At 41.7% G+C, this 25,282-nt stretch overlaps 1 protein-coding gene across 2 annotated transcripts in view; it reads left to right on the top strand.

The window, feature by feature from the left end:
• Palld (palladin, cytoskeletal associated protein) overlaps window positions 1–25,282 on the top strand; it is a 359,932-nt gene that overhangs the window by 133,423 nt on the left and 201,227 nt on the right. For both annotated transcript variants that reach the window (XM_050161811.1, XM_050161813.1), the window contains exons 2-5: window positions 9,365–9,543; window positions 20,523–20,589; window positions 21,950–22,055; window positions 24,345–24,419. In XM_050161811.1, coding sequence (XP_050017768.1) covers window positions 9,365–9,543; window positions 20,523–20,589; window positions 21,950–22,055; window positions 24,345–24,419 — 427 coding nt within the window. The remainder of the gene's footprint in view (window positions 1–9,364; window positions 9,544–20,522; window positions 20,590–21,949; window positions 22,056–24,344; window positions 24,420–25,282) is intronic.

The raw sequence follows: 25,282 nt of genomic DNA, 5'->3' as shown, positions 1-25,282 counted from the left end.
AGCCTGTTTGTCTCCACAGGACAGACATGGTAAGAGAACTAAGGCGGCAAACACCCATCCCGGGGCCTATCTACCGCGCCACTGGTGTGGAAAATATTAAGAGTGATCTAAGATTTTTAACAGCTTCTGGCAGCATAAATATTTGGTGTAGATTTAACCTGAGTATTTTTATAGTTGTTTTGTAAGGACAGCAATGAAATAACTCTGTGTTCATAATCTGCAGCCACAAAACCGTCATTCATGGGCAAAACAAACTAAAATCCTTCTCCAAGTTTCATCTTAGTTGCTCCAATCCTATTGTCCTCTTGTTGTTGTTGTTGTTGTTTGTTTGTTTTGTTTTGTTTTCATTTTTTTCTTTTTCCCCCTAAGGAGAAAAAGTGAATATTGAGGAAAAGAATTGCCAGTCAAGACTTTTGAGGTTCATAATCTATTTTATCTGATTTTCCTGGGCCTTGAATTTCAAAAAAGCAGTTTGTTTATTGGTCCTTTTTCGACGGGCAGGTTAAAGTACATCTGTTGACCACATAGATTTAGCTATTGGCCTTCAAGCTAAGCAATCATGAAATTATAGCCATAGTAAATTTAAACAAGAACTCATTTCAGTCCAGTCAGCCCATAAATCCACATCGCAGAATAAACAGGGTACATCTTGTGGTGAATATGAGCACATGTGAAAAATTAAGAAATCTTTGGTGACAAGACAAAAATTACTCTATAAAAATTAATTGGTGTTTAACTGAGGTTGTACAAAATGCAGAGCTGACATGTGGCAATGGCCTAACAGCGAGTTCAGGCATAAACAAAGCCTGTGCGGGGCCTAACTTGACTTTTGGTTTTGTGGGTCTCCAGTTCATGACAGAGCCCTACCATTCCCGAAGGTGAACGGGCCACCTTGGAATTATAAGCTGAGCTGGTTATGATTTCCTGCATCTTTCTCAGGTTTCCCATCCCCTTATTTCATTTTCATTATAATGATGATGGAGAAGTGGTTGCTTTAGCTTTCTACAGACATGGGCTTCAGCAAAGCAGGTGGAGCTAGGGAGAGCGCAGTGCTTCCTGAGTTTAGCATCGACACGCCTTGGAAGAGAAATTATTTCAGGAACCAATGAAGTCACAAAGAAAGAGAATTTTTAAAAAATTATCCAGAGAGACATCTTTTCCAAATAACTTTCCTTTCCCACGAACCCAAAGAAAGTGGTGCGGATGAAAACATACACTCCCAACTGTTTTCAGAAGGTTTTATTCAGTACGCATCTTCTTGTTTCCATTAACTGGTTTCTTTGATTCTTACCACTTTGTTTAGCAGCATTGGAGAGCCTTAGTCAAGATTCGCTAGTGAAGCTTTTTGCCTTTTATGAATCAAATTTGTTTCATCTTAAAAGCCACGTGTTTAAACTGTGGCACACAAAATATTTCTGAGATGCGAAGTTGTGGTTCCATAAAATAAAAATGGTCAGAAGAAACGGCCTCTCATAAAATCGATATTTCTTGCTAAATGGTATAACATTAGAATGGGATTACCCATCAACTCAGCCAAGTGATGCGGTATGCGAGTTTAAAGCGTAAACCATTGGAGGTTACAACCAGGAAGTGTCTATTTCGCTTCGTTGGTGTGTTTACTGGTTCCTCTCATTTTATCAGTTGGTTTATCCACATGAAAGTCAATCTTCCAAGCTCTGTTTAGGAGCATCTGAATGTTCTGAGCATTTGCTCCAACCATGACACTCTGAGCCCCAGTGCCAGTTGCCCAGAGCAAAAGGAAGACTATTTAGGGAGGTAAATGTTTAAATTGTCTTCTCCACCCAAGAATGGAGAAGACGAGAGGTTTTCAGGGACAGCCACTTGCTCAGAATGATCTGCAGCCCCCTGACATTATTCCGCCTCTCACCCTCTCTGACCTCTACCTGAGCTGCAGAAAGATAGTCTTGAGTTCACAGAAAACCAGTTGTCCCCTAACCCTCACTTTGCAATGCAGAAAGTAAATAATGAAATAGGGAACTGTTCTATGTTCTTAGATTTCAGTCCAACCATTTCTTGCTGCTGTCGTCATATGAACCTTAGATGTTTGGCATAATTGCATTTTTAGGTTAGAATGTGTGGAGGATACTAGGTACCCAGGGATATTGTGTAGCAAAAAGGAAACATATACATAAAAACGTCACTCAGAACCCAACACAGAATAGAATAAATATTGAGTACACTTCCTATAAACCTTTTATGCTCCAGTTCTTCTTCCTCCAACATTCCCTTGTGACTAAAAGGGAGCCTTGTCAATTGTGTCCCCATTGTCCCCTCTTCAGAAAGTTGGTCTTGACCAAAGCCCTCTCTCCAAAGCAGGTTTTTTCATCTGTAAGTATGAATCCATAACCATTTTTTGGAAAGAAATTTGAAGGTGTCTGTATGTCCTTACAACCTAGAAGGAACCCAAACTCCTTAGATGCTGTGTTTTGTTTGTTTGTTTGTTTTATGCCTTTAGCTGTCATTCCCACTCTGTTGGCCTTTAGGCAGGTTAGTTGATACCAGCATTTCCTGGGCATTTCTCATTGGAAGCGCAGGTAAATAAGCCCCTTGGTGAACAAATAAAGAGCTGGCAGACAAACTACTGAATAAATGAATGACCATGACTATAGAACCGAACCTTAAACACTTTATTTCCAATAATGAAAAGTTATTCTCACATCCTGTGCACGGCCTTTGAGTGCGACAACCCCTCACCAGGTGAGCTCCTGCATTCACACCCCTTCATTCTTTTTGCAGGGGGATTTAGCACATGTACTAATTTTTCAAGGTTGGCTTCTCCAGTTCCTTTGGGCTCCCTATTGTGCACCAGCTGGCCAGAGCTTAGGAAGTTGAAATCAGGAAACTTTGTTAAAACACGTTTATATTCAGAGTTGAAAACTTGATTGAAAGGTGGGGATAAGGGCAGGGAGGGAAATGAAGATTATCTAGATTTAATTGTCCATGATCCTCTTTGTCATGACTGTAGGTAAATGAGAGTCACTTGTAGCTAAAAATACAACCACAATGACTTCACAAGGTTACTGTGAGACTAGCATTAAGTTCGTATATGCAATGAGTTCCTACCTGCAGGGAGGTCTTACATGCACAGCACACACTGTGTAATAGCCATTTGACATATATTAACTTTTCCCGTAATTTGACTATATTACTTTCAAATATTCTCATTTAAAAACAACTATATCACCTCTTTGCTGCAACTACAAGATTTCACTTGTATATTTTAATGATTTTTCTTTATTTAAAAAAATTTTTCAAAGTGTGGCCAGGCATGTTGGAGACATCTGTAACCTCAGAAACAAGGAGCCTGAGACCAGCCTGGGCTACCCACAAAACTGTGTCTCAAAAGCAGAGTAGGTGGTTCAGTGGGTAAACGTGCCTGGTGCACAACCATGAGGACCTGAATTTGAATCTGTGCCCTTGTGTGAAAAGATGGCTTAGCAGAATGCAGCTGTGAGACCCATGGAGACAGAAAGATCCACAAAGCTCATTAGCCAACCAGTGTAGCCAATCAATATGTTACAGATTCAGTGAGAGACCCTGCCTCGAAAACTAGAGAGCTGTAGGGAAGATGCCCAATGTTAACCTCTAGTCTATATGAGCACACATTTGCACAAGGACAAGGACATATATGAACACATGTACCACATACACAAGAAAAGGATTTGTGGGCTGAAGAGAACTTCTGAGTGTGGTTGAAGCTGGCAATGCCAAGACTCTAGTTTTCCAATGTGCCATCTAGTATGTTACTCACTAGATAAAGGAACTCTTAGAATGCAAGTTTGGAAGAAGAAAAAAGTAGGATTTTAACCCAGTTGACTCTCGGTTAGCTGCATGTTTCCATCCAGCTCCCCCTCACCCAGTCCCCCACGTTGGCCTTACCTCATCACAAACAGAGTGGGCTTTGAAGATCCAGAGGAATGGGAGGCCATGCTCTCTAGAATGAGACCACGCTTAGGATGGCAGGCATGTGTCACTCTAAGCTTTGACTTCATGTGCTTTGTAGTCTGCCCAAAGAGCTTTGCTGAGGCTTCTGATCCCTTACATCATACTGATTGATTAGTGATGTCTGCCAAAGAACGGGCGGAGGAGGGGTGGCAATGTCACTGGCACAGCTTTCAAGGTAGTTTACTACGCCAGCATTGGTTTTCTTAAACTCCTCTAGCAAGGAAAGTTTAATGTGGGAGAAAACTTAGGAGGTCAGCATTTGGTCAACAGACCCGGCTTTCACCTCCTCTCTACATACTCAATGTGCTGAGTCCTTGCCAGGAAGCTGTTAGAATTATGACTTTGTGCAAACTTAACTAAACAAACATGGCTATAGCACACATCCCATCTAATGTGGGTTGTCAGGACATCAAAAATCAAAGGTTCTTTTAGCTCAGCAAAGAAGGTCGTTTACGTCTGCTACAAGCTACATGAAGCCTGGACAAGGCTGGTCTCCTTTCCCGATGCACGTACGCACACACTAACTACACTGTTTTAAGTTTATGCTTGTAAAGTACACTTCAACTTGACTTGGTCAGAGTCCATGAACTTCTCGACATAAACATTCTAAAGCAAAATCTAGGACACTGGTATGATTTAAACTATCCATTCAGGCCTTTCATCTTTTATACACTTGTTGCTTTATTAATGCACCAGTGATGGCCTAAGTTTTGAAATGTCAGCTATTGTGAGGTCAACCCGCCAGGAACTTATAGCGGTTAGAAGGTAGTTTATTACTAGGGAGGCTGAGGTAGGAGATCTCTTAGTTAAAGGCCAGCCAGGGCAGTATAGTGAGACCCTGTAGGAAAGAAGTGAGAAGGGAGAGGGGGAAGGAGGAGATCATTTGTACTTATAGTTCACAAAAGGAGGATACGATACCATGCCACAGGAAGAAGAACCAAGTCAACTCCAAGGCCAAAAGAGGACAGAGAATCTGTGGGTAGAAGCCACTGTGACAGTTTCTATAGTAAGGATGGAAATCAGTGGCAGGATGAGTTAGTGGGTTCATAGGAACAGGGTCCTTCCCTACTTTTCAGTGTAAGCCCCATGGAAAGGTAACTGGAACAGGTGCTCTTGGTTGGCTCATTTGCATATTAAAGGCAAGCTTGCAGGCCAGTTTCAGATCTCTAGGTACTGGCTGACCCTAGGAAGGACAGTATCTCCATAGCCATAAGACTCCAGATGCCATAGCAACAGAAGCACAGAAAACAGAAGATGTGTATAATACACTCTGCACACCAAACATTCTGCTGCTGAAGCCCAGGGAATATGTTTAAAAGACCAAGTCATAAACCCACAAGAAACTTGCATTTAATATAAGAAAACACAGGAATAACTGATTTTAATATGAGTGTGAGGGAGGGCACATGCCTGTGGCATCAGCACTTGGGAAGCAGAAAGGGGAAGATCAGGAGTTCAGGGCCAGCCTTGGAAGGGACTGAATTGAGAGAGTAAGTTGAGGCCATTCTGGACTACAAAAGAGCCTGTCTCAAATATCTCACCTCCTAAAAATTAGTGTGTGTGTGTGTGCATGCACATGTCTGTGTTTGTGTGTATATCACATGCCTTTAATATTAAATACTAAGTACAATAGTCCTGATGAGCACAAGGGATTAAGTCTATTCTGTGGCAAAGACACACCTATCTGGCTTTGACATCTTTGACATATGAACAATATTCTTTTTAAGGTATATTTCAGGTATTGTGTATTGTGCTTGGCAGATTTTTTCTTTTAGTCTTACACTTATCATTATTACCTTACAATTAGTCTTTTAAAAATACAAGTTCTGTGGAACTTAATATTCTAGAAAACCACCCTATAGTACGTGCATGGGATTTTAGTAGGTATTGATGAGAATCCCATGGTTTGTTAAATTTAGGAAATGCTAAATCAGACAACATTATAGAGGATTTTTCTGCAGGCCTTCTCAGAGCATTTGATAAGAAAAGTGGATAACAAACAAATCTCGAAGGCTGAGTGAGTATAGAGTAATGTGTGACCCATGACTGTGCTGGACACTGTGGATCAAAAAGAAATTGTTCTGATTTCATTTAATTTTTCAGTAAAGAAGGAGTTATGTAAGAAAGGTGGATAAGAATTAGGAGGAAAAAGAAATTAATCCAGGCATAGTAACTTAGTCCTGTTATCCTGGCACACTCAGGAGGCTGAAGCAGGAGGATCACTCTAAGTTCCAGGCCAGCCTGAGCTATTTATTTATTTATTTATTTATTTATTTATTTATATAAGATGCTCATACACAAAATCTAGAGACCTAAAATTGATAATGCTCTGTGCCAGAGGGGAGAGGGCTTTATCTAAAAAAGAATAATCATAAGAGAAAGGGAGCAAAGAGGGCATATGGTCAAAAAATATTGTAATATATTCTGAAAGTATACATTGCACATATTATGAAATTACAATGTAGTATGAAATTATCCAATAAAACCCATTATTTCATATTAATAAAAAAGTATTCCATTTTCTAGGTAGAAAAATGAGATATAATACATTAAACTTTGGATATTGATAGAAGAAAATAATACAGAAGATATAAAAGCATAGGAGTAAGTGCGGCTGCAGAGATGTCTCTGCGGTTTGAAGCATTTGTTGCTCTTGCAGAGGACAATTCCCCGCTGTTCATGGTGCCTTACAACCATTCATGACTCCAGTTCCAGGGGATCTGACACCCTCTTCTGGCCACCATATGCACCAAGCATGCATGTGGTACACATACATACATACATGCATGCAGGCTAAACACTCATACGTATAAAATAAAAGAACCTTTTCAAAAGTCGTAGTGATCAGTTGTCAAATAAGTGAATGATATTCAAAGGTTTGAAGGACCAATGGGAAGAGCAGAACTGTGAATGCGCCTACTTGCCAGAGACCTGAGACATGAAGTACAGTGGCTTTAGGATGGAGAATCAGGACAAGTTAACACAACTAGGGCATCTTAGATCCAGACTTAAAGGTACATTCACATGGAAACACTCAGGGACCCCCAATGATAGAGTAAACTTAGGAAGAGGATCATGATTCTGTGTGTCTAACAAACTCCCAGGTAGCGCTGCAGCAAATGTCCCCAGGTCTACAATATGAGAAACTATAATTAGGCACCAATGGACATTTCCTAGAAAGTAAAGAACATGAGTTTCAGCACTGGATAGTCAAGTGCAACTCCTTCCTGACTCCACTGTCATATAACAAACGCAGCCACAGGAAATGTGTGATTGGATGAAAAATTAAAAGAAAAAATATCTTGACTACAAAGTTTTAGGTTATTGTTATGTTCAGTATCTTCTGATTTTCCCTCTCAGCCAGCTCTAAAGGGTGAAAAGTAGGATTTGCTGGCAGCCATGCTAAAACAGGCTTACAGGCCCTCCATGTGCAGAGTTAGAGGGTGAGATTCTGCACGCACACCCATGTAGCTGTCAAAGGCCTCCTATCAAAGCACATCCATCCCATGGACATCATCATCGTCTTCTTAAAGCTCCCCTACCCTCCCACTTTTGCTTTTCCCTTAATGCTGGCTTTATTTCTTTTTCCTGGAAGCCAAAACCAACTAATGCCAGAACAGATAGGCAAACTCCAAAATTAGTTTCAGAGTTTATCAGACATGATTCCATGCTTTTCTCATAAACAACACTCAATAGTTGTATGTTCGGTGGAGGCTTTGTATGTCGAGCAAGCCTCTGGGGTTGTTTGTCACAAGGATTAATGCAGAAGACCAGAAAAGAATTCCAAAGACAGGAAGGTGTGGGTTAAAATGGTAAGAGAGTAACCCTTGAGGGCTATGTAGCAGTGAGCCCCTGGAATATTGGACAGAAACAGAAGTTTATCATAAAACAAAACAATAGAAAATAAAACTAAGGGGAAAGTCACTAGGAAGCCATCAATAACAGATCAAAAATATGTAGGTCCATATTTAATTTGAAAACCAAGTTAGTGAAGCAGATCAAAAGTTTTGAACAGATGAAAAGTTTAAGGAGTAACCAGTGGAAGAAATTCAGGAGAATTATTAGTCTGATGACAGACACGGAATTTACCATTGATCAGAAATAGAACTAGCGTGATCAACGAGAGCCAACACCACACTTAGTGCTTGTAGGTAGCAAGCTGGACTATGGCTGTAAAAAGAGAGAAGGAAGGGGGTGTGACATGGCTTTAATCTGGATGAATCTCTAAGACTTCATGCAAACAGGAACAATCACACAGTGCCCCAGAATTAAGAAAGACTGCCCCCAAATGATATGAGCATCACTACATAAAACGTGCATGGAGTCGGCTCATTCTGTTCTATTTTTTAATTCCCACAGCCATGACTGTTCTGTAAGTATCAGTGTGTGGCTTTGAGTATGGCCTCTGGGTGGGTGCTCTGAGTGTTCACAAGACCTTTGCTTCACTAACTTGCTTTTCAAATTAAATATGGACCTACATCCCATAACTCCAGATTTTAAAAAAAAATTAGTCCCCAGTGTTGTCATATTTTCACAATTTTATAGACAATCAGACTCAGAACAGATTTCTTAGTGTTATTAAGAGCTGAACTGAAAACATACTTCCAGAATCTCCTGGCTTCTTAGTTTAAACAAGCATGATTCCGTGGTTCTTTAAAAATGCGTCACACTAGCAGGTTTGAGGGAAAGGTGTTTGTTGCTTTGTCTGTTTCATTTTATGTAAAAGCATCCAGATGCTACTGAGTGTGAGGAGGTAGGCAAATAGAAGAAAGACAGGAAGGAGCCTGCGCAATCAGCCACAGCCTCCTGCCGCACCATCTTGGCCTAGAACGAAAGTGCCCACTGGCAAGAATGAATTGCAGCTCACTTCTCTTTCTCTCTCCATCGTGGAGAGCAAACCAGTCAGCTTGAAACTGCTGTGAAAATCAGGAGTGTGAAGGCATTCGACCCTGGGCTGCTCAGTGCTCAGAAGTCTTGCTGGTCAATTCACATTGCTTTAATGACCATATTTCCTGAGCACTGCAGACAGTTTGAACATAAAGTTTATATTCCTTTTATGTTCTTCCTTAGATAAGCGTAATAGGTAAGATTGTCATGATCATGGAAGTCCTACATTATAAAACATGCTATAAGACACTTCGGGTTTTAGTTCTTAAGATTATAATCAAAACAGTCTTTACAAGTTCAACAAGGTCACTTATTTTAAGGCTACTATAATGTGCAAGATGCTTGACAAAGAACATCTTCCTGGGGCAGGTGTGTCTAGTCATTGATTTCACGGTCTAGGTTTACCGAGCAAACATCTTCCGGCATAGCACGAGAGCCTTGCTTCGTTAGCACGCAGCCTCTGCCTTGTTCTGTGCCTCACCCATCCTGCTGTCATCTGTTTGCCCTGCAGATGGTTCTGTGAAGGGAAGGAGCTGTTCAACAGTCCTGACGTTCAGATCCAGGGCGACGGTGCGGAGCTACACACCTTGGTCATTGCCGAGGCCTTTGAGGACGACACAGGTCGCTACTCGTGTCTGGCTACAAACCCCAGCGGCTCAGACACCACATCCGCCGAGGTGTTCATTGAAGGCAAGTGGGGTGTGGCGGGGTGAAGTGGGAGTGGTCCCTCTGGCTGTCTTCCAGACATCCCTGCAGTCCCGTGGGTGTAATTTCCCAGGGCAAACAGCGCTGTGGTGGTGTGGGTCAAACCCAACCTCGTTTCTCCTGAACAACTCTTGAATTACGTTTCGTTCTCACTTGACTGGTTCTGACAGCTAGGCAGGCATCAGGTGGTTCCTTTTCATCTCTGACACATTTACCGTGAATTTATTTACAATATAAAGCCCCCAATTTAGTTCTTCTCTCCTCAAGTGAATGAAGTATGAAAATGTAATTGAAACACTGTATAGTTTAGGGAGTTATTTACTCATGGGACTTACAAGTGTTGAGTTTTTTGAAATGTTTTCATTTTTACTAAATTTGAGCACTGTGCTTTTTGTTGTTGTTGTTGTTGTTAAGACTCCCTTATTTCCACTAATTAAGTAAAAACATGAATGAGTTGGTATGGATGATTTCAAAAACTGATGCTGTTAGAGCAGTTTGAGAGAATGGAATAATTCTATTGTCCAGTCATTAATCATTTTTTAAATAAAACCAAGCCTTGTGAAATTGGAAAACTTGATTATTAAAATATCATAGTTTAAATAATATTTTTGGATCAGTACCAATAGTTCTAAATAATTGGAAGTGCTCTAAGCACCACACTTCTCAGATTGCCTTTAAATCCACGATTTCATGGCTATCCCATAAATCAGTTGCTTCTTAAAATAAAGGCTACAGTTTCAAACAAGCATGGAAATACTTGAGGCCTCTCCCATGTTGATCTTCAGTTTTCAGCTATTTTGTCTAATTACATTATCCGTCTTCATTGCTAAAGCTAAAGGAAACAAGGTCTGAACTCTTGCCTAGAGCTCCTTCAAGAACCAGCAAAGGAGTTTTAAAAGCAACAGTAAGGCTGGCTACAAACTGGTGTCTTTGCTTTTGAAAAGACTTTCCACTTTGCATGAGTGTTTGCAGGGACCTCTGGCAACCTGGCAACCTTGTCCTCTTAAGGAAAGCAAACAGTGTGTGGCTGATGCCTATGACCTGTCTTGTAAAGCGCACGTGTGTGCGTGCGCGCGTACACACACACACACACACACACACACACACACACACACACAGAGGCATGCAGATAAATTTCTTTAAGCTTCACTCTCAGTCCTTGGTGGCATTTCTCCGATTTTCCATTTTACAAATGAGAAACAGACCCAGAAAAGTTGAGAGGGTTCCTCCAATTTAAAGTCCCCCTCTTAGCCACGCCACCGTATTGGTAAATATTTAAAGGTGCTTCATCGGTGAAAAATTAATGACAAAGAGAATTCTTCTTTCATAATGAGTTATTAGCAAGTGTCACTAATGAGCGGGCACTATAGTGAACTTCTCGTGGCATTTTAGAGCACAAGGGAACTGAAAGAAACCTGCTTGCAGGTTCTGATCTCTGTTCGTTCCAAACTCTTTAAAATGCAATGCCTCGTTTGCTTGGAGACTTGCTAGAAGTAAATTGGATTTTTTTCCTATGTGCAGTTTTCCCAGGATACTCACTATACTCTCTGGTCACCAGTTTTTGTGCGTTTAGATAGTGTATGATCTTAGGTAGATTGAAGGAGGATAAAGGAGCTAGGTAAAACAAGGTAAACAGCCAGTAAGATTCATCTTCCTAAGAATAGCATAAACTACTACAAAAACTGGCTTAACATTGACTTGTTAAACGAGGATAAATATTAAAGTTTCAAGTGAAGTTTTCAGTATATATTTATCCCTGAGAACAATGACATGAAATCGGAGCCAAGCGCAGACACATTCTTCATCTCACTGAGAGTCCCGGGAAGAAATGTTTGCCTTCACTAATTCCAGCACTGAGTAGATGCGGGCCTTGCTAGCTCCACACGAACAAGGAGCTGCTAGAGGGCTACCAGAAGTAGAGAAGTTGTGGCGTTTTTAGTATCAGCAAAATCTTTCTATGAATATTTCAAAACCTATTAGCTGGAAATTGTCTATATCCCACTGATTGGGCCCACAGAACAACAGAATAGGTAGGTAGGTCCACTTACTGCCAAGCCTGACAATATGATTTTGGAACACATATAGAAGAGAAGGGAAACCGAAGAGTTTCTCCCAACCTCCACACACAGGCTACGGCGTGTGTGCCGTCAAGGGTGTGCACGAGCACATGAACAGTGATAGCAACATTAACAGCAGAATAATAAAATTAGGGGTTGATAGGGTCAAGGGAAATCCAAGACCACTGGACACCATCAGCCAGGTGATGGGGACAAATATGACTTAGAGGAGAAACAGTTTGCTTTAGCTCAAAATTCCAGGTTTCATCCCATTATTCCAGAAAGTCAAGGTAGCCAGAACCTGAAGCAGCTAGGCACATGACATCATAGTCAAAAGCAGAGATAAATGAATGTTTGCAAGCTTTTTATTGTTTAATTTGTTATTTACACATAGGCAGTCTAAGAGCCCCTGCCTAGGGAATAGTGCCACCCACAGTGGGCTAGGTCTTGCCACATCTATTAGCATAATCAAGACAATACCCCCACAGACCTGTCTTCCCACCCACTGTCTGCCAGATGATATATTGTATCAGTTTGACAGTTCAAACTAGCCATCACCTGAAGAGAAGGGAGCCCCTTTCAGAAGGAGGGACTTGTCAACAATGTCCATTCTGCTGAGAAGTCAGATGAGGTCCAGGAGCAAGCCACTGCCTTTAGCAATGCTGGGCATGGTTGGTGATTGTAACAAGAGGCACGTGGGGGCAGGGTGTCAAGTGTTGAAATGAATTGGAAAAGTTTGCCACCTATGGCATCTGTAGCAAATATTAGGTGGTAGTTCAGGAAGTTTTGCCAAGTTACCAGCAGCAACATTGTCAGTATCTATCTGGAAAGGGATAAGATGCTACAAAGGACAGTTTGTTGGCAGTCTGCTTACAGGCAGGAGTTACTGGAATAGGTTCATATGCCGAAGAAAAGACACAGTAGGGGGAGAATTAGATTATGCAGAAGAGAGGGCGAGTAAAATATAAAGTCTTTAAGTGGGAGGAGAATGTGGCTCCCATGTGTGCAGGATGGGGAAGAGATGTCCTCCTGGGCTAGAAAGGAAAGGAATAGCTCAGGAATATGTAAATAGGAAAAATAAACAGCATGTGAAATAAATTCATCCCAACTTTCCACCACTCCCTCCTCTTGCCATTGTAAAATGAATTGCTATAGCTTTAAGAACTCCGAAGAAGGCAGGGTGGTGGCTCTTAACAGGGGATGAAGGAAACTGGATTGAACTAGACCTTGTGGGCATGATGAATGTGGATCTGGAGGAGAGGACAGGAAGTCAGTGCTGAAGACAGGGAGGTTGGACAGGAATGCAGAAGACAGATGTGAGGAAGCAGGTACTGCCTGACATTAGTCTCTGCTCGCTCAGTGCTAAGTAACCAGGTTGCTGAGATTTGGAAGTAAGCCAGGATGTTGCATGGGCAAGTGTTCCTTCTGCTCCTCCAAGGTCAAGCCCAAATGCCAGACCACTGTGGTGCACCCATTTCTGACATCAAATGGATTTCCAGCCATACATTCCTTCTGCTGGATTTGAAAACTTATGAAGAGAACATGAAAAAGCCTAAGAATACATTAGGCTGTTCTTCATATTATATTATTTTTATTAATTTTTTCATTTATATTACATACCAACCACAGTTCCCCCTCCATTCTCTCCCCCAGTTCCCTTTGCCACCCCTTGTCTTCCCCCATCCACTCCTCCTTCATTCAGAAAGGGACAGGACTCCCATGGGAGTCAACAAAACATAGCATATCAAGCTGAGTCAGAAACAAGCTCTCCCCACATGCCTCAAGGCTGGGTGACTTGTCCCAGCATGGGGAATAGGTTCCAAAAATACCAGCTCACATGTCAGGGAAAGGTCCTGATCCCACTGCTAGGAGGCTCTACAAACAGACCAAGCTACACAACTGTCATCCACATGTAGTGGGCTAGTCAGCCCCCAGAGTCCATGAGTCCGTGTGGTCCAGAGTCTGTGAGCTCCCACTATCTTAGGCCACCTAGTTTTTGTGGGTTTTCCCATCATGATCTTGATCCGCTCCTACAATTCCTGTTCCCTCTCTTCGACTGGACTCCTCATGCTCAGCCCAGTGCTTGGCTGTGGAGCTCTGCATCTGCATGTTTTCATTCCTGGATAAAGGCTCTCTGATGACAATTAAGGTAGTCACCACTCTGATTATAAGAGACAGCTAGTTCACATACGTTCTCCACTATTGCTAGGAGTCTTATCTGGGGTCATCCTTGTGGATTCCTGGGAGGTTTCCCTGGCACCAGGTTTCTCCCTAACCCTATAATGGCTCCCTATATCAAGATATCGCTTTCATTGCTGCTGCTCTCTGTGCTTCCCCCCAAATCAACCAACCAAATCCCTCGTGTTTCCATTCCCCCAAGTCCTCACATACCTCTCCCATTACCCCCATCTATAGTTTATCCAAGAGATCTCGTTTATTTCCCCTTCCCAGGGAAGTACATGCATCCTTCTTCGGGTCTTCCCAGTTCCCTAGCTTCTCTGGGGCTGTGGATTGTAGCCTGGTTCTCCTTTGCTTTACATCTAGAATCTACTTATGAGTGAGTACGTACCATGTTTGTACATCCAAGTACATACTCACTTGGGATGATGTTTTTTTCTAGTTCCATCCATTTGCCTGCAGATTTCATGATGTCATCGTTTTCTTTTCTAACGGCTGAGTAATACTCCTTTGCATAAATATACCACATTTTCTTTATCCATTCTTCAGTTTAGAGGCATTTAGGTTGTTTCCAGGTTCTCACTATTACAAATAACACTGCTATGAACATAGCTTGATATTGCTAAGTCTTGAGGTAGATTGATTCCCAATTTTCTGAGAAATTGGTATACTGACTTCCAAAGTGGCTATACAAGTTTGCATCCCACTAGCAAGGAAGAATGTTCCCCTAAATTCACATCCTCTCCAACATATGCTGTCAGTGGTTTTTATTTTAACCATTCTGACAGGTGAAAGATGGTATCTAAGAGTTGTTTGATTTGCATTTCCCTAATAGCTAAGGATATTGAGCAGTTCTTTAAGTAAGTATATCTCAATCATTTGAGGTTCTTCTGTTGAGATCTCTGTTTAGATTTGTACCTCATTTTTAATTGGATTATTTAGTATTTTGATATCTAGTTTCTTGACTTCTTTTTATATTTTGGAGATCAGCCCTCTGTCAGGTGTGGGGTTGGTGGAGATCTTTTCCCATTCTGTATGCTGCCCTTTTGTCTTATTGACAGGGTCCTTTGCCTTACAGAAGCTTTTCAGTTTCAGGGGGTCCCGTTTATTAATTGTCGATCTCAGTGTCTGTGCTGCTGGTGTCATATTCAGGAAGTTGTCTCCTATGCCCATACATGTAGATGGAAACTGCTCGTTCATTTCCCAGCTGCCCAGGCCTGAATAATCACACAGAAACTGTATTAATTGCAACACTGCTTGGCCTGTTAGCTCAGGCTTCTTGTTACCTAACTTTCACTTCTTAAATTAACCCATTTCTGTTAATCTGTGTATTGCCACAAGGTTGTGGCTTACTGGGTAAGGTTCTGTTTTGTTGTCTTTCTCCTTCAGCATCTACATGGCATCTCTTTGACTCCGCCTGCTTTCTCTCTGTTCTGATTTCCTGCCTGACCATATTCTGTCCTCATAGGCCCAAATCAGCTACTTTTTTAACCAATGATAATAAAACATATTCTCAACATACAGAGGGGAATCCCACACCACATGCAGTCAGGGTTACCTCCCACTTTCTCTTCTATTAGGTTCAGTTTATCTGTATTTATGTTGAGGTCTTTGATCCAATTGCACTTGAATTTTGTGCAGGACGATATATATGAATCTATTTTCATTCTTCTATTCATGAACATCCAATCAAGCCAGCACCATTTGTTGAAGATGCTTTATTTTTTCCATTGTGTAATTTTGGCTTCCTTGTCAAAAATCAGGTGTTCATAGGTGTGTGGATTTACATCAGGGTCTTCGATTCAATTCCATTGACTTACCTGTCTATTTTGATGCCAGTACCATGCTGTTTTTATTACTATACCTCTATAGTAGAGCATGAAGTCAGGGATGGTGATGCCTCCAGAAGTTTCTTTTTTGTACAGGATTGTTATAGCTGTCCTGTTTTTGTTTGTTGTTGTTGTTGTTGTTTTTGTCTTTATACATTAAGTTGAGTATTGTTCTTTCAAGGGCTAGAAAGGTCACTCCCCTATTAAAGGCCAGGCTTACAACCAAAAATATATTGTACAATTTAAAATAATTTTTCCTAACATTTTATGAAAAGCAAGTAGTTTGTCCTACCTTTAACAGTGGCTGTGTGCTTTGAAATTAGACCATTATCAGGATCTAAGCGGTTGAACCTGGAGTGGTGCCTGGCATGTGATGCTGGCTGCACTGAAGATTACAAAAATAGTATTTGCCTTAAAAATAAATCTAAAGCATGCATGCGTGTACACACACATACACACGCACATAAAAATATAAAATAAAATTATGCATAGCCTAACTAAAGTAGCCCTGTGATTTTTCTCTCTGTGTGTGTTTGTGTTGCTGGGGACTGAAGCAAGGGCTTCCCACAGGCTAAGCATACACTGTACCACCAACTCAGTAGTCACTTCTGGTATGTCACCTTTTTTTAAACAGCCTTCACACCTGGTCTGTTTGTATTTAATTTAAATTATTGTCTCCCAAGCATTTACTCAGTCATAAACATCCCTTTTTCTAAGCAGCAGATAGCACACAGAGGCCCTACTTGAGGGGGAGTGGGGGTGGGGGGGAGAGGAATTGGCCTGAGGAGAGGGAAGGGAAGTGACTGACACCTTGAGGATTTAGTCTGTTCCAGCCTGCCTGCCACAGCTGTGTTGACACCTGAGACAGAAGGTGACATTGGCATTCCACAGGGGCTGGGCAGGTACACAAAGCACTTCAGAACACTATTATTTTCACCTTTTAACTGTCTTTCTCAGAATATCAAACCCAGGGTCTTCCGCGTGCTAGTCAGGTATTCTGCATCTGTGCTATAACACAGCCCAAGAAAGTCTGTCTGTCTGTCTGTCTGTCTCTGTGTGTGTGTGTCTGTGTGTCTGTGTGTCTGTGTTTTATTTAAGACAAGATTTCCTTTAGTAGTCCCTGCTGGCCTTGAACTCACTAGGATCCTTCTGTGCTGGGATTCAAGTCCAGTCCTAGATCCCAGTGCCTGGCTCCTAGAATAAGTCTTTTGTTGTTGTTCCTGAAGTAAGGTCGTTGTTGTTGTTGCTGTTATTGTTATTGTTCTAGAGACAGGGTCAGACTAGATGAAGCTACTCACCCAGGAAGAATGACTTATTATTAGGGCCAGCAAGATGGCTCAACAGGTAAATGTATTTGCCTCAAAAGGCTGCCAATATGAGTTCGATCCCCAGAACCTACATAAAAGAGCAAATGTGGAGAGCTGACCCTATAGGATCTGCATGTGTGTACTGACATTTGTGCTACACACACACACACACATTTTTTTTTAAAACAAGAATGACTTTTAAAATACAAATCATCAGAGGAGAATTACCATATTTTTTACATGCTAGGAATGTTTGGAGTCAGGTGAGAATAGCCGCTTGTCTCCCATATTTCTGACCACTCTGCATCTATAGCCTCAGGACTTTGCTCCCCTCACAGCCAATTTTATGATTCCAATTAAGCTGATATCTCAGAATAGCCCAGCCCATGATGATAACAGCCTTTCTTGCTACTTCCTGGAGACTCCCCTGTTTAGCACCTCCCACCTCCACGTGGTGGTGAAAGTTTCCTCTTCTTCGAAAGCCTGCTTCTTCTGCTCCCGCGTGCTTTGTCTGCTTTTTCTATGTAAACCCCAGCCCCAATCCCCCTATTCCAGCTAATCCTGCAATTTGGTCCCCCTCGCCTCAGTGTCCTGCCAACGAACTGTAGGCCCTTCAGCTCTAGCCTCAAAACCTGCCCTACGTATCTAACTGGGCTCAACTGCTGCTTCTCCAGCATGCAGCCACAGGCTCCACTCCCTGTCCCCAAACACGTCCTGCAATTCCCTAACTTCTTGTACTCCTTCCAGCAGAGGCTAAAGGCCAGCTCTGGGCAAGCAGGGAAATACTGCTCTGGGAAATCCAGATATGCACAGCCTGAAGGTCATGGTCGTGAGTGGGAGGCAATTCAGAATAAGAGTGTTGGCCCTCACCACGTCAGGGAACTTACCTACCAACTTGATTCTTCCATTTTCCTGCCTATAAGTTGGATACAGCTTACTTTTGGGGGAAGTTCTAATGGGGTCTAATAGTCCAATAATGCTATGGCAGAGTCGATATTAAATATTCACATTTGGTACTTCCTTTCTTAGCCTCAGTTCTCAGAGGACTGGTAATTCGCCTGCAGAAAGGACAGAGCAGGTGCTATGCAGGGTGTAAACAAGAGCCCTGAGAATCCCCAGGAGATGATGACCTTAAGAGACAGAATAGCATGTGCATGTCAGAGGAAAGTGAGTTGCCAAAGTGCAGACACAAACAAGGAAACTGAAACCTGGCAAGGCAGACCTCCCTCTCCCTCCCCTTCATCCTTTGGAGCCTTCCTTGCTCCCCTCTTGGGCCCCGCAAGCCCACTCCATTCCTCTCACTGCCCACACCCCTCTCCTGCTTTGTCTTTTCCCGATTTTGCCATATAAGGCATTTAGTTCTCACTCCACTCTCTGCTCACAAGAACAAGACTTTCCAAGGGTTTGTGTACATGCTGAATTTCTTTGAGACCACAGCCTTAGCTCCCTAAGCAGTCTTCTCCCAAAGCATACATTTAATTCTGGGGATCAGAATCTGGTGACTTGCAAATGCTGAAACTTCTGGCAAAGAAATGGTGAAATCGGTTGCATGTCAGATATGAGGACTTCTCATGTAGACTGAGGCATCTTCTTGTGCCTTAACGGGGAAGGTGTATGCTAGAAAACATTAATCTCACATAAGAAAAGGATGGATTAGGGAGGGAAAGAAACGGAAAGACGTGAGCCTTCATGGCAGTCCAGGAGCCAGGTGAGCAACACCCACACTGAAGAAGTAGGAAGGGACAGAACAAACATTCCAACAGAGTTACCTCAGCCTGACTCTTTTCAAGGTCAACAAAAGACCTGAGAGACTTACGTAGAGGCAGGAGAGGGAATTCAAGTGGCCGTCCAGGAAAACTGAGTGTTCATAGATATTCTATATGCACTGATGAGCAAAAGTACTGTGTGCAAAGTTTATTGACTCTGAACCATTTGTCTGCCTGTGTACACAAATGTATGTGTGTCAATATGTCGATATATTAAACTGAAAGACATATGCCAAGTATATATCAAATTGTGTTGAGGGGGTCACGCACTAATCTTACCTAATTTACATAGTTCTGTGCTTCGTGGTCATTTTTTAAATATATTTTCACTAATTATTTGACAAAACTGTACATGCATGAAATGTATTTTCCTCATATAAGCATGTACTGTAAGATAATTTGAATACCCCAAATGAAATTATTTTATAAAAGAAACATCAGAAATTTAAGTCTGTTGCTCAAAATCTTCTGATACACAAATAGGTACACACTGAAATTTGAAGGTGATGAGAGATGTTTTAGTACACTGGCAGAGACGCTCGGTTGAACTCAAATCTGGATCCAATAAGATGTCAAGACACAGATACAACTAATTCTGAAAGTTGTCCTCTGACCTCCACGTGCGCAGGTACATGTGCAATGCACATGAGCACACATGTGTAAACTCAGACACACACACTCATGATAAGAATAATTATTTAAATATTTTGAGTGCAAGGGCTAGAGAGATGGCTCATTGGAGAAGAATGCTTGCTGTGTAGCTACCAGGACCTGAGTCTGTGTCTACTACCCATGTAAAACACCATAAATGGCTGCAAGTATCAGCAACCCTAGCATTGAGGGGTGGAGACAAGCGACCTGACTTGTTGAGCAGCCTGCTTATCTGAAACAGTGAGCATCCAGGCCAGGAAGAAACCCTGTCTCGAGGCATGAAGGCAGACAGCAGCAGAAGGGGGGTCACAATATCCATCTCTGGTCTCCACACTCCACACACGCTCATGGACATGAATGCACACAGCATCCGTCTCTGGTCTCCACACTCCACACACGCTCATGGACATGAATGCACACAGCATCCGTCTCTGGTCTCCACACTCACTCATGGACATGAATGCATACTGCATCCATCTCTGGTCTCTACACTCACTCATGGACATGAATGCACACACACACACACACACACACACACACACACTCACTCGTGTGCATGGACCACAACACTCACACTCACACAAAACAATTTTTTAAAAATCAGGTACAGTTTACCGATACCTGAAAATAAAACAAGTTGACCCTTAATTCAGGAACGAGATGAGTTTGGGAGGATGTGTTCCAAAATCAGAGAGTGTATTAATTCGGTAGTGAAGCCATTATCGCACACAGATGAAGAGTCAGGAGGCTACGTCTGATTAATGGGTGGTGAAGACATCAGCAGCCTCCACCACGTGGTCTCCCAGGGTTAAAGGTTAAAACCACGGGCATTTTTCCACAAAGACACTCGCATTTGTCTCATAGCTTTCTAGCCACGTGAAAGGATGGCCGAGATGGCCAAAGTGATAAAAACGGAGCTAATAATAAACCCGGCATGGCAAGCACAGTGGTCTCAAGCAAGCTATTAATAGCACTTTTAAAAGATTATTTTCTGAAGAAACAATAAAAAGTGATTCGACACCGAATCGGCCTCGACTTCCATGGGTATCTGTAGCACAAATGAGACTTGGCATGTTACTGTTTCCAGGCGAAGACCATTATTATTCGGAATTCTTCCAGACGCTGATACCGCCCGCCCGCGTTCTAACTGTGTCGTGATTTTTAATGTCTTCCCAGGAGCCAGTTCGACGGACTCTGACAGTGAGAGCTTACCTTTCCTATCAAAAGTTGGAGCTATGCCACAGTGAGTGTCTCTGAGTCCCCTGCTAGTCCCTGTGACAAGGAAGGGTGGCAGCTGCTGGGGTTTGAAGCCAGGTGTGCTGGGCTGGGAGAGGTCAAGCCATGTCCATCCGAGATCAAGTGCTTGCCATTGGGACACGATTTTTGACGTCGCATGAGCTGAAATGGTGGGAGTCTGTATTTTATCATGAGTACACCAAAATCGAGCCAGCTGCTGTGTTAGCTTTGGAGGCAGCCAGTGGACCGACAAGACTGGTCATACTGAAGGTAAAACCAGTTAGGCTACTGCGAAGGTGTGAATGAGGATCAGCAATTTCTTATTTAGGCCAGAAAATGGTTTTCTTTCATGTAAAAATCTTTTGCTAGTTAGATGTTATATCTGAAAAGGCCAGGATTTGCTTATCCCTGCAGAGACGTGGGTTACCAATGAAATGTCACTGTCCCCTTCATTTTGCCAAAGCATATTCAAGTCTACCTGAGTATGGGAGAGAGCTCCATTAATGCTGAGATGTGCTAACAAGTGTTTCAATTTCCTAGTAAGTACGTAACAATTCTATGCAATAAAAACCAACCCCCCTGATTAGATCCTTACACATTAATGCATTGCTTTACTGTATTGTAAGACTATTGCAATAATAAAATAGTCATATATAGTTTGGCTCTATATAGTCAGGTCCATTCAGCCTCAGAGAGTCACAGATATTAAATGAGCTTCTGCTGTGTCCACTTTGCCTATCCTGATTTAACTTAGAATTCAAATCAAGACCTACACCCTCTAGGCCAACATGAGCCTGGAATTTGACTCCTCTAAATCCTTCCCTTCCACCACACTAAAACCCTGAGCACGAAGACAAAAATTCCAAGCTCCTCTCAACAAAATTAGAAGCCAGCACAAAGGACAGCTGCTAGCCCTAAAATAAACACTAAAACTGAGTCAACTATAGGACCCTAACCATAAAGATGTCAAATATTTGCCCACTGATAAAGACTGGAGAGCTTTCCCTGTTTTTATTTTCTCTTGAGGTTGTTTAAGGATAATACCTTAAAACTTTTTATAAGTGTAAGATGCCTCTGGCTACTTTTCTTCCATCTGGGTGTTTATTACAGTCTATTCTGTCTATGCACTGACCCTGACCATGTAACTCTTTTAGCTATCTGTTTTAACAAATTCCAACTTCTGAAACAAATTTTAATAGAAACAGACTGAGTCTACAAAAGAAAAAGAAAATGAGAGAGAGAGAGAGAGAGAGAGAGAGAGAGAGAGAGAGAGGGAGGGAGAAGAAATCTGGGCCTTTTGTAAGATTGTTTTAAAGAAAAATTGCTGATTAAAAAACCTAATTAACACGTGATTCTTCATTTTCTAGAGCTCAAAAGAAAACAACTTCTGTTTCCTTGACGATAGGATCCTCATCCCCCAAGACAGGAGTGACCACAGCTGTGATTCAGCCCTTATCTGTGCCTGTGCAACAGGTAATTGTGCCTCCAGCCTGCGAGGAGCTGAGTTCGGGAGCAGGCTGCGTTGTTTTAGTAGTATTCAGTTCTAACTGGCACACTCCCTTGAAGTATTTTCTGAGTAAAAACAATGGTCGAAGGAAGGAACCCCCATGGCTAATGGTCTCATTGTAGTTCATGAAGAAGAGGCTGTAATCAAAAGCACACAGTAGGTCAACAGCTGTGTTCATGTAGCCCTGAGAGGATAACGGTATCTGCCTTAGCTCTGTGTGGACTCCAGGGTGCGTCCTCTCCATCCTTTTATCCAGTTAGCCTGTCTCATTAGCTTATCTAGAGAGACCAGGAAAATTTACACACCAACAGGAACTCTTTCAGCCTCTTCAGCATCTGAAGGCCAAACAGTATGGCTTAGAAAAAGACAATTCCAATCTTTTAACTTCACTCTGCTGTTTTAAAATACTGGTTTAAGGTCAGCGCAAGAGGGCTAGGAAGTAACTGTAGTGATCTGAATTTGCAAACACCATCAGCATGATTATTTTTAAAAAATAAAATGTATCTAAATAATTGATGTGACATAAAACTTTAAGTGAAACACTTGCAGAAGGCTTTTCTGATGTTCTTGGTAGGTACACCCATCCCTAGTGAAGAGAATTGTCTCATGTGTAGCCCCATGTTTTCCATCGGCTTTTATTACCCATAATATTACACATAATCATTACAGGAACTACTGCATGCCATTCATACTTTGTAACATGTAGGAGATGGAATCAGTAGAGGAAAGCTGTGTGTGTATTCATAAACTTGAGAAGAATCAACACGGATAAGTGACCCAGAAATGGCAGATACAGTAAATAGTTCCTTCAAACCACTGAACCGGGGTCACGTTTGTAAAACTATCTCTGATCAAATCCACGGGTAGTTTTTGTTCAAGAGGTTGACTTCTAAATATTGACATGAAATTGGATGCTAAGCACTGTGCTAGACCCTTCACAGTAGAGAGACGTCGCCAGCCCCATTCCTTCCTAGTTTACAGACTAGTCCTGGGGGAGAACCTAAGATACTTCCTAACACAGCTGAACAGTACAGTGAAATGCAGAACAAAAAGATATACATTGACATATAGATGCAAGCACTAACTCGCATGTGCACAGTGTGTTTCTCGTGGCTTTATTTCTACAGGAACACTGAGTTATACGTCCTAGTTTGCTGATGTGAGGTGGAGGTGCCCATCATTTCTTCCTGGCAGGCAATGAGACGGAAAGTTTAACACTTGGGAGTCAGAGAGCCTGGGTTCGAATCCCAACTCTTACTAAAGGGACTTTTGAGCAAACAGCATAACATCTCTGGGCCTAACTCCTTCATCTGCAGAATAGAGACTGTAGTGCCAGCGGTCTCTCATTGGTGGCATGAAGTCTATGAGCTAGCTGGTCTTCATATGACATTAAAATGATATCTGTCATGGATATAGAATGTCTATATATTCTTTGGATGTCAAAGACTGTGAAAAGTGAGACACAGACCTCCCAAATGACAAGCCAGTAAAAATTCTTTCAGTGAATAAGGTCTGTCATGGCTGTAGTATCTTCACGGCACTGTAGTGTCCGGGGTGTAGCAAGACACATGGTATCAGATCGCTATCAATTTACAAGTGAATAAATCCAGGTTACTAGCAAGTAAGCAATTTAACGCACACCAAAATTGTCAGTCACTACTTTTTATTTTCCATTCACAATTCTGGAACCTTTTCCTTCCACTGAGATGAATGCTATTCAGTAATCTTTTCAGGGCCTTGAGCTTCTGATACATCAGTCAATGAGTTTTATTTCTTTCCCCCATATTTCCTATTCTCCTTTATTGAAAGCGTTCACGTGAAAAATAAGATCGGCAGATGTTTCCATAATTTACTTTGCCCTTCACTGTCAATCACTTATCCTTTTGATTCAATGAATCCAGACTGTATTTTAAAATAAAATATAGCATCTGTGAGAACTTCTAAACAGACCCCTGTGGAAGTCCCACACACAGAAATCCATTTGGTAATAGCATTTAAAAGCTCTCAGATTCCCCCAGGACCCGGGGAACTCTTACCTCCAATATCCTTTTGAACAGAGAAGAGTAACAGATGTGGAATGAGGGAGCAGAACAATGTCTGTGCTGTAAGAGTAGACTCGCGGGTGATGTATGGTGCTACCTTCATACACTCGGTTCATTCAGGTGGAGCTATCCCCATAATGAAAGGTTTCTTTGGCCCATCTTTTCAGAGATTTATACATCGAGAATCTGATCCATGTGTCTCTCCTCTTTCAGGTTCACAGTCCGACTTCGTATCTCTGCCGACCTGATGGAGCCACCATGGGCTGTCTTCTTCCTGTTTTCACTAAGGTCTGACATCTGGAAGTCTCATTCTCCATGTTTGCTTTAGTCCTTAAATTTCGTTCACATGTGACTTTATGTAGCAGCCTTTAAGATTTCAAATGAAGATATTAATAGGCAGGTCATCGTGGTTACCTTAGGGGATAGGTAGGTATTCGTTGAATAATGGCTGTGTGGCTGTTTTCTTATGCAAGGTTTGAGAAAGATGACTGTGCGCAGGTAAAGCCAGATGTCTGATCTAACAGGGAAGCCAGGAGAGGTATAAATAACAAGATAGAATTCAGTATTTAAATCTTTTCTTTCTTTATAGCTGGGCTTGGTAGCATATGACTACAGTCCCAAAAGTTGGAGGCAGAGGTGGGAAGATATTTAGGAATTTGAGGCCAGGGTTGGTCTGTACAATGAATCCCAAGAATTAATCCATCTTCTTTTTTTACTCCCAATGAAATCTCTTGAAAGATCTAGGAAGCTTTATAGAAAAAAAAATACAAGCAAACAAACAAATAAACAAAAAAACTAATTTTCCATTTGGTTTAAGTTGGTAATTTACATTGCCATGTTGAGTGAACCTCATGTCCTTGGGTGGCTGCAGGAGTCAGAAACCAGTCCACACAGATTCCCTTTTTTTCTTTTTTTTTTTTTAGAGAAAAGTCTATAGCTTAATTGAAAGACATTTTAAAAGGTCAAATAAGAGGAAAGATAGGCCGTTTTCATTTCAAAAGACTAATGAAGTCATTAGTTCTCAGATATATCTAATGCAAATTTAGCTGAATTCCCAACAAGTTTCTTGTTTCTATCCATTTGTTTGATATAGAATTTAGCAACCTGGTTCTAAGAGTTACATTATAAAAATAAAAATATATGTTTATATA

This window comes from Alexandromys fortis, unplaced genomic scaffold (genome assembly GCF_014885135.2).
Source record: "Alexandromys fortis isolate MF-2015 unplaced genomic scaffold, M_Fortis_MF-2015_v1.1 scaffold_137, whole genome shotgun sequence".
NCBI lineage: Eukaryota > Metazoa > Chordata > Mammalia > Rodentia > Cricetidae > Alexandromys > Alexandromys fortis.
This window is presented reverse-complemented; position numbering and strand designations above follow the sequence as displayed.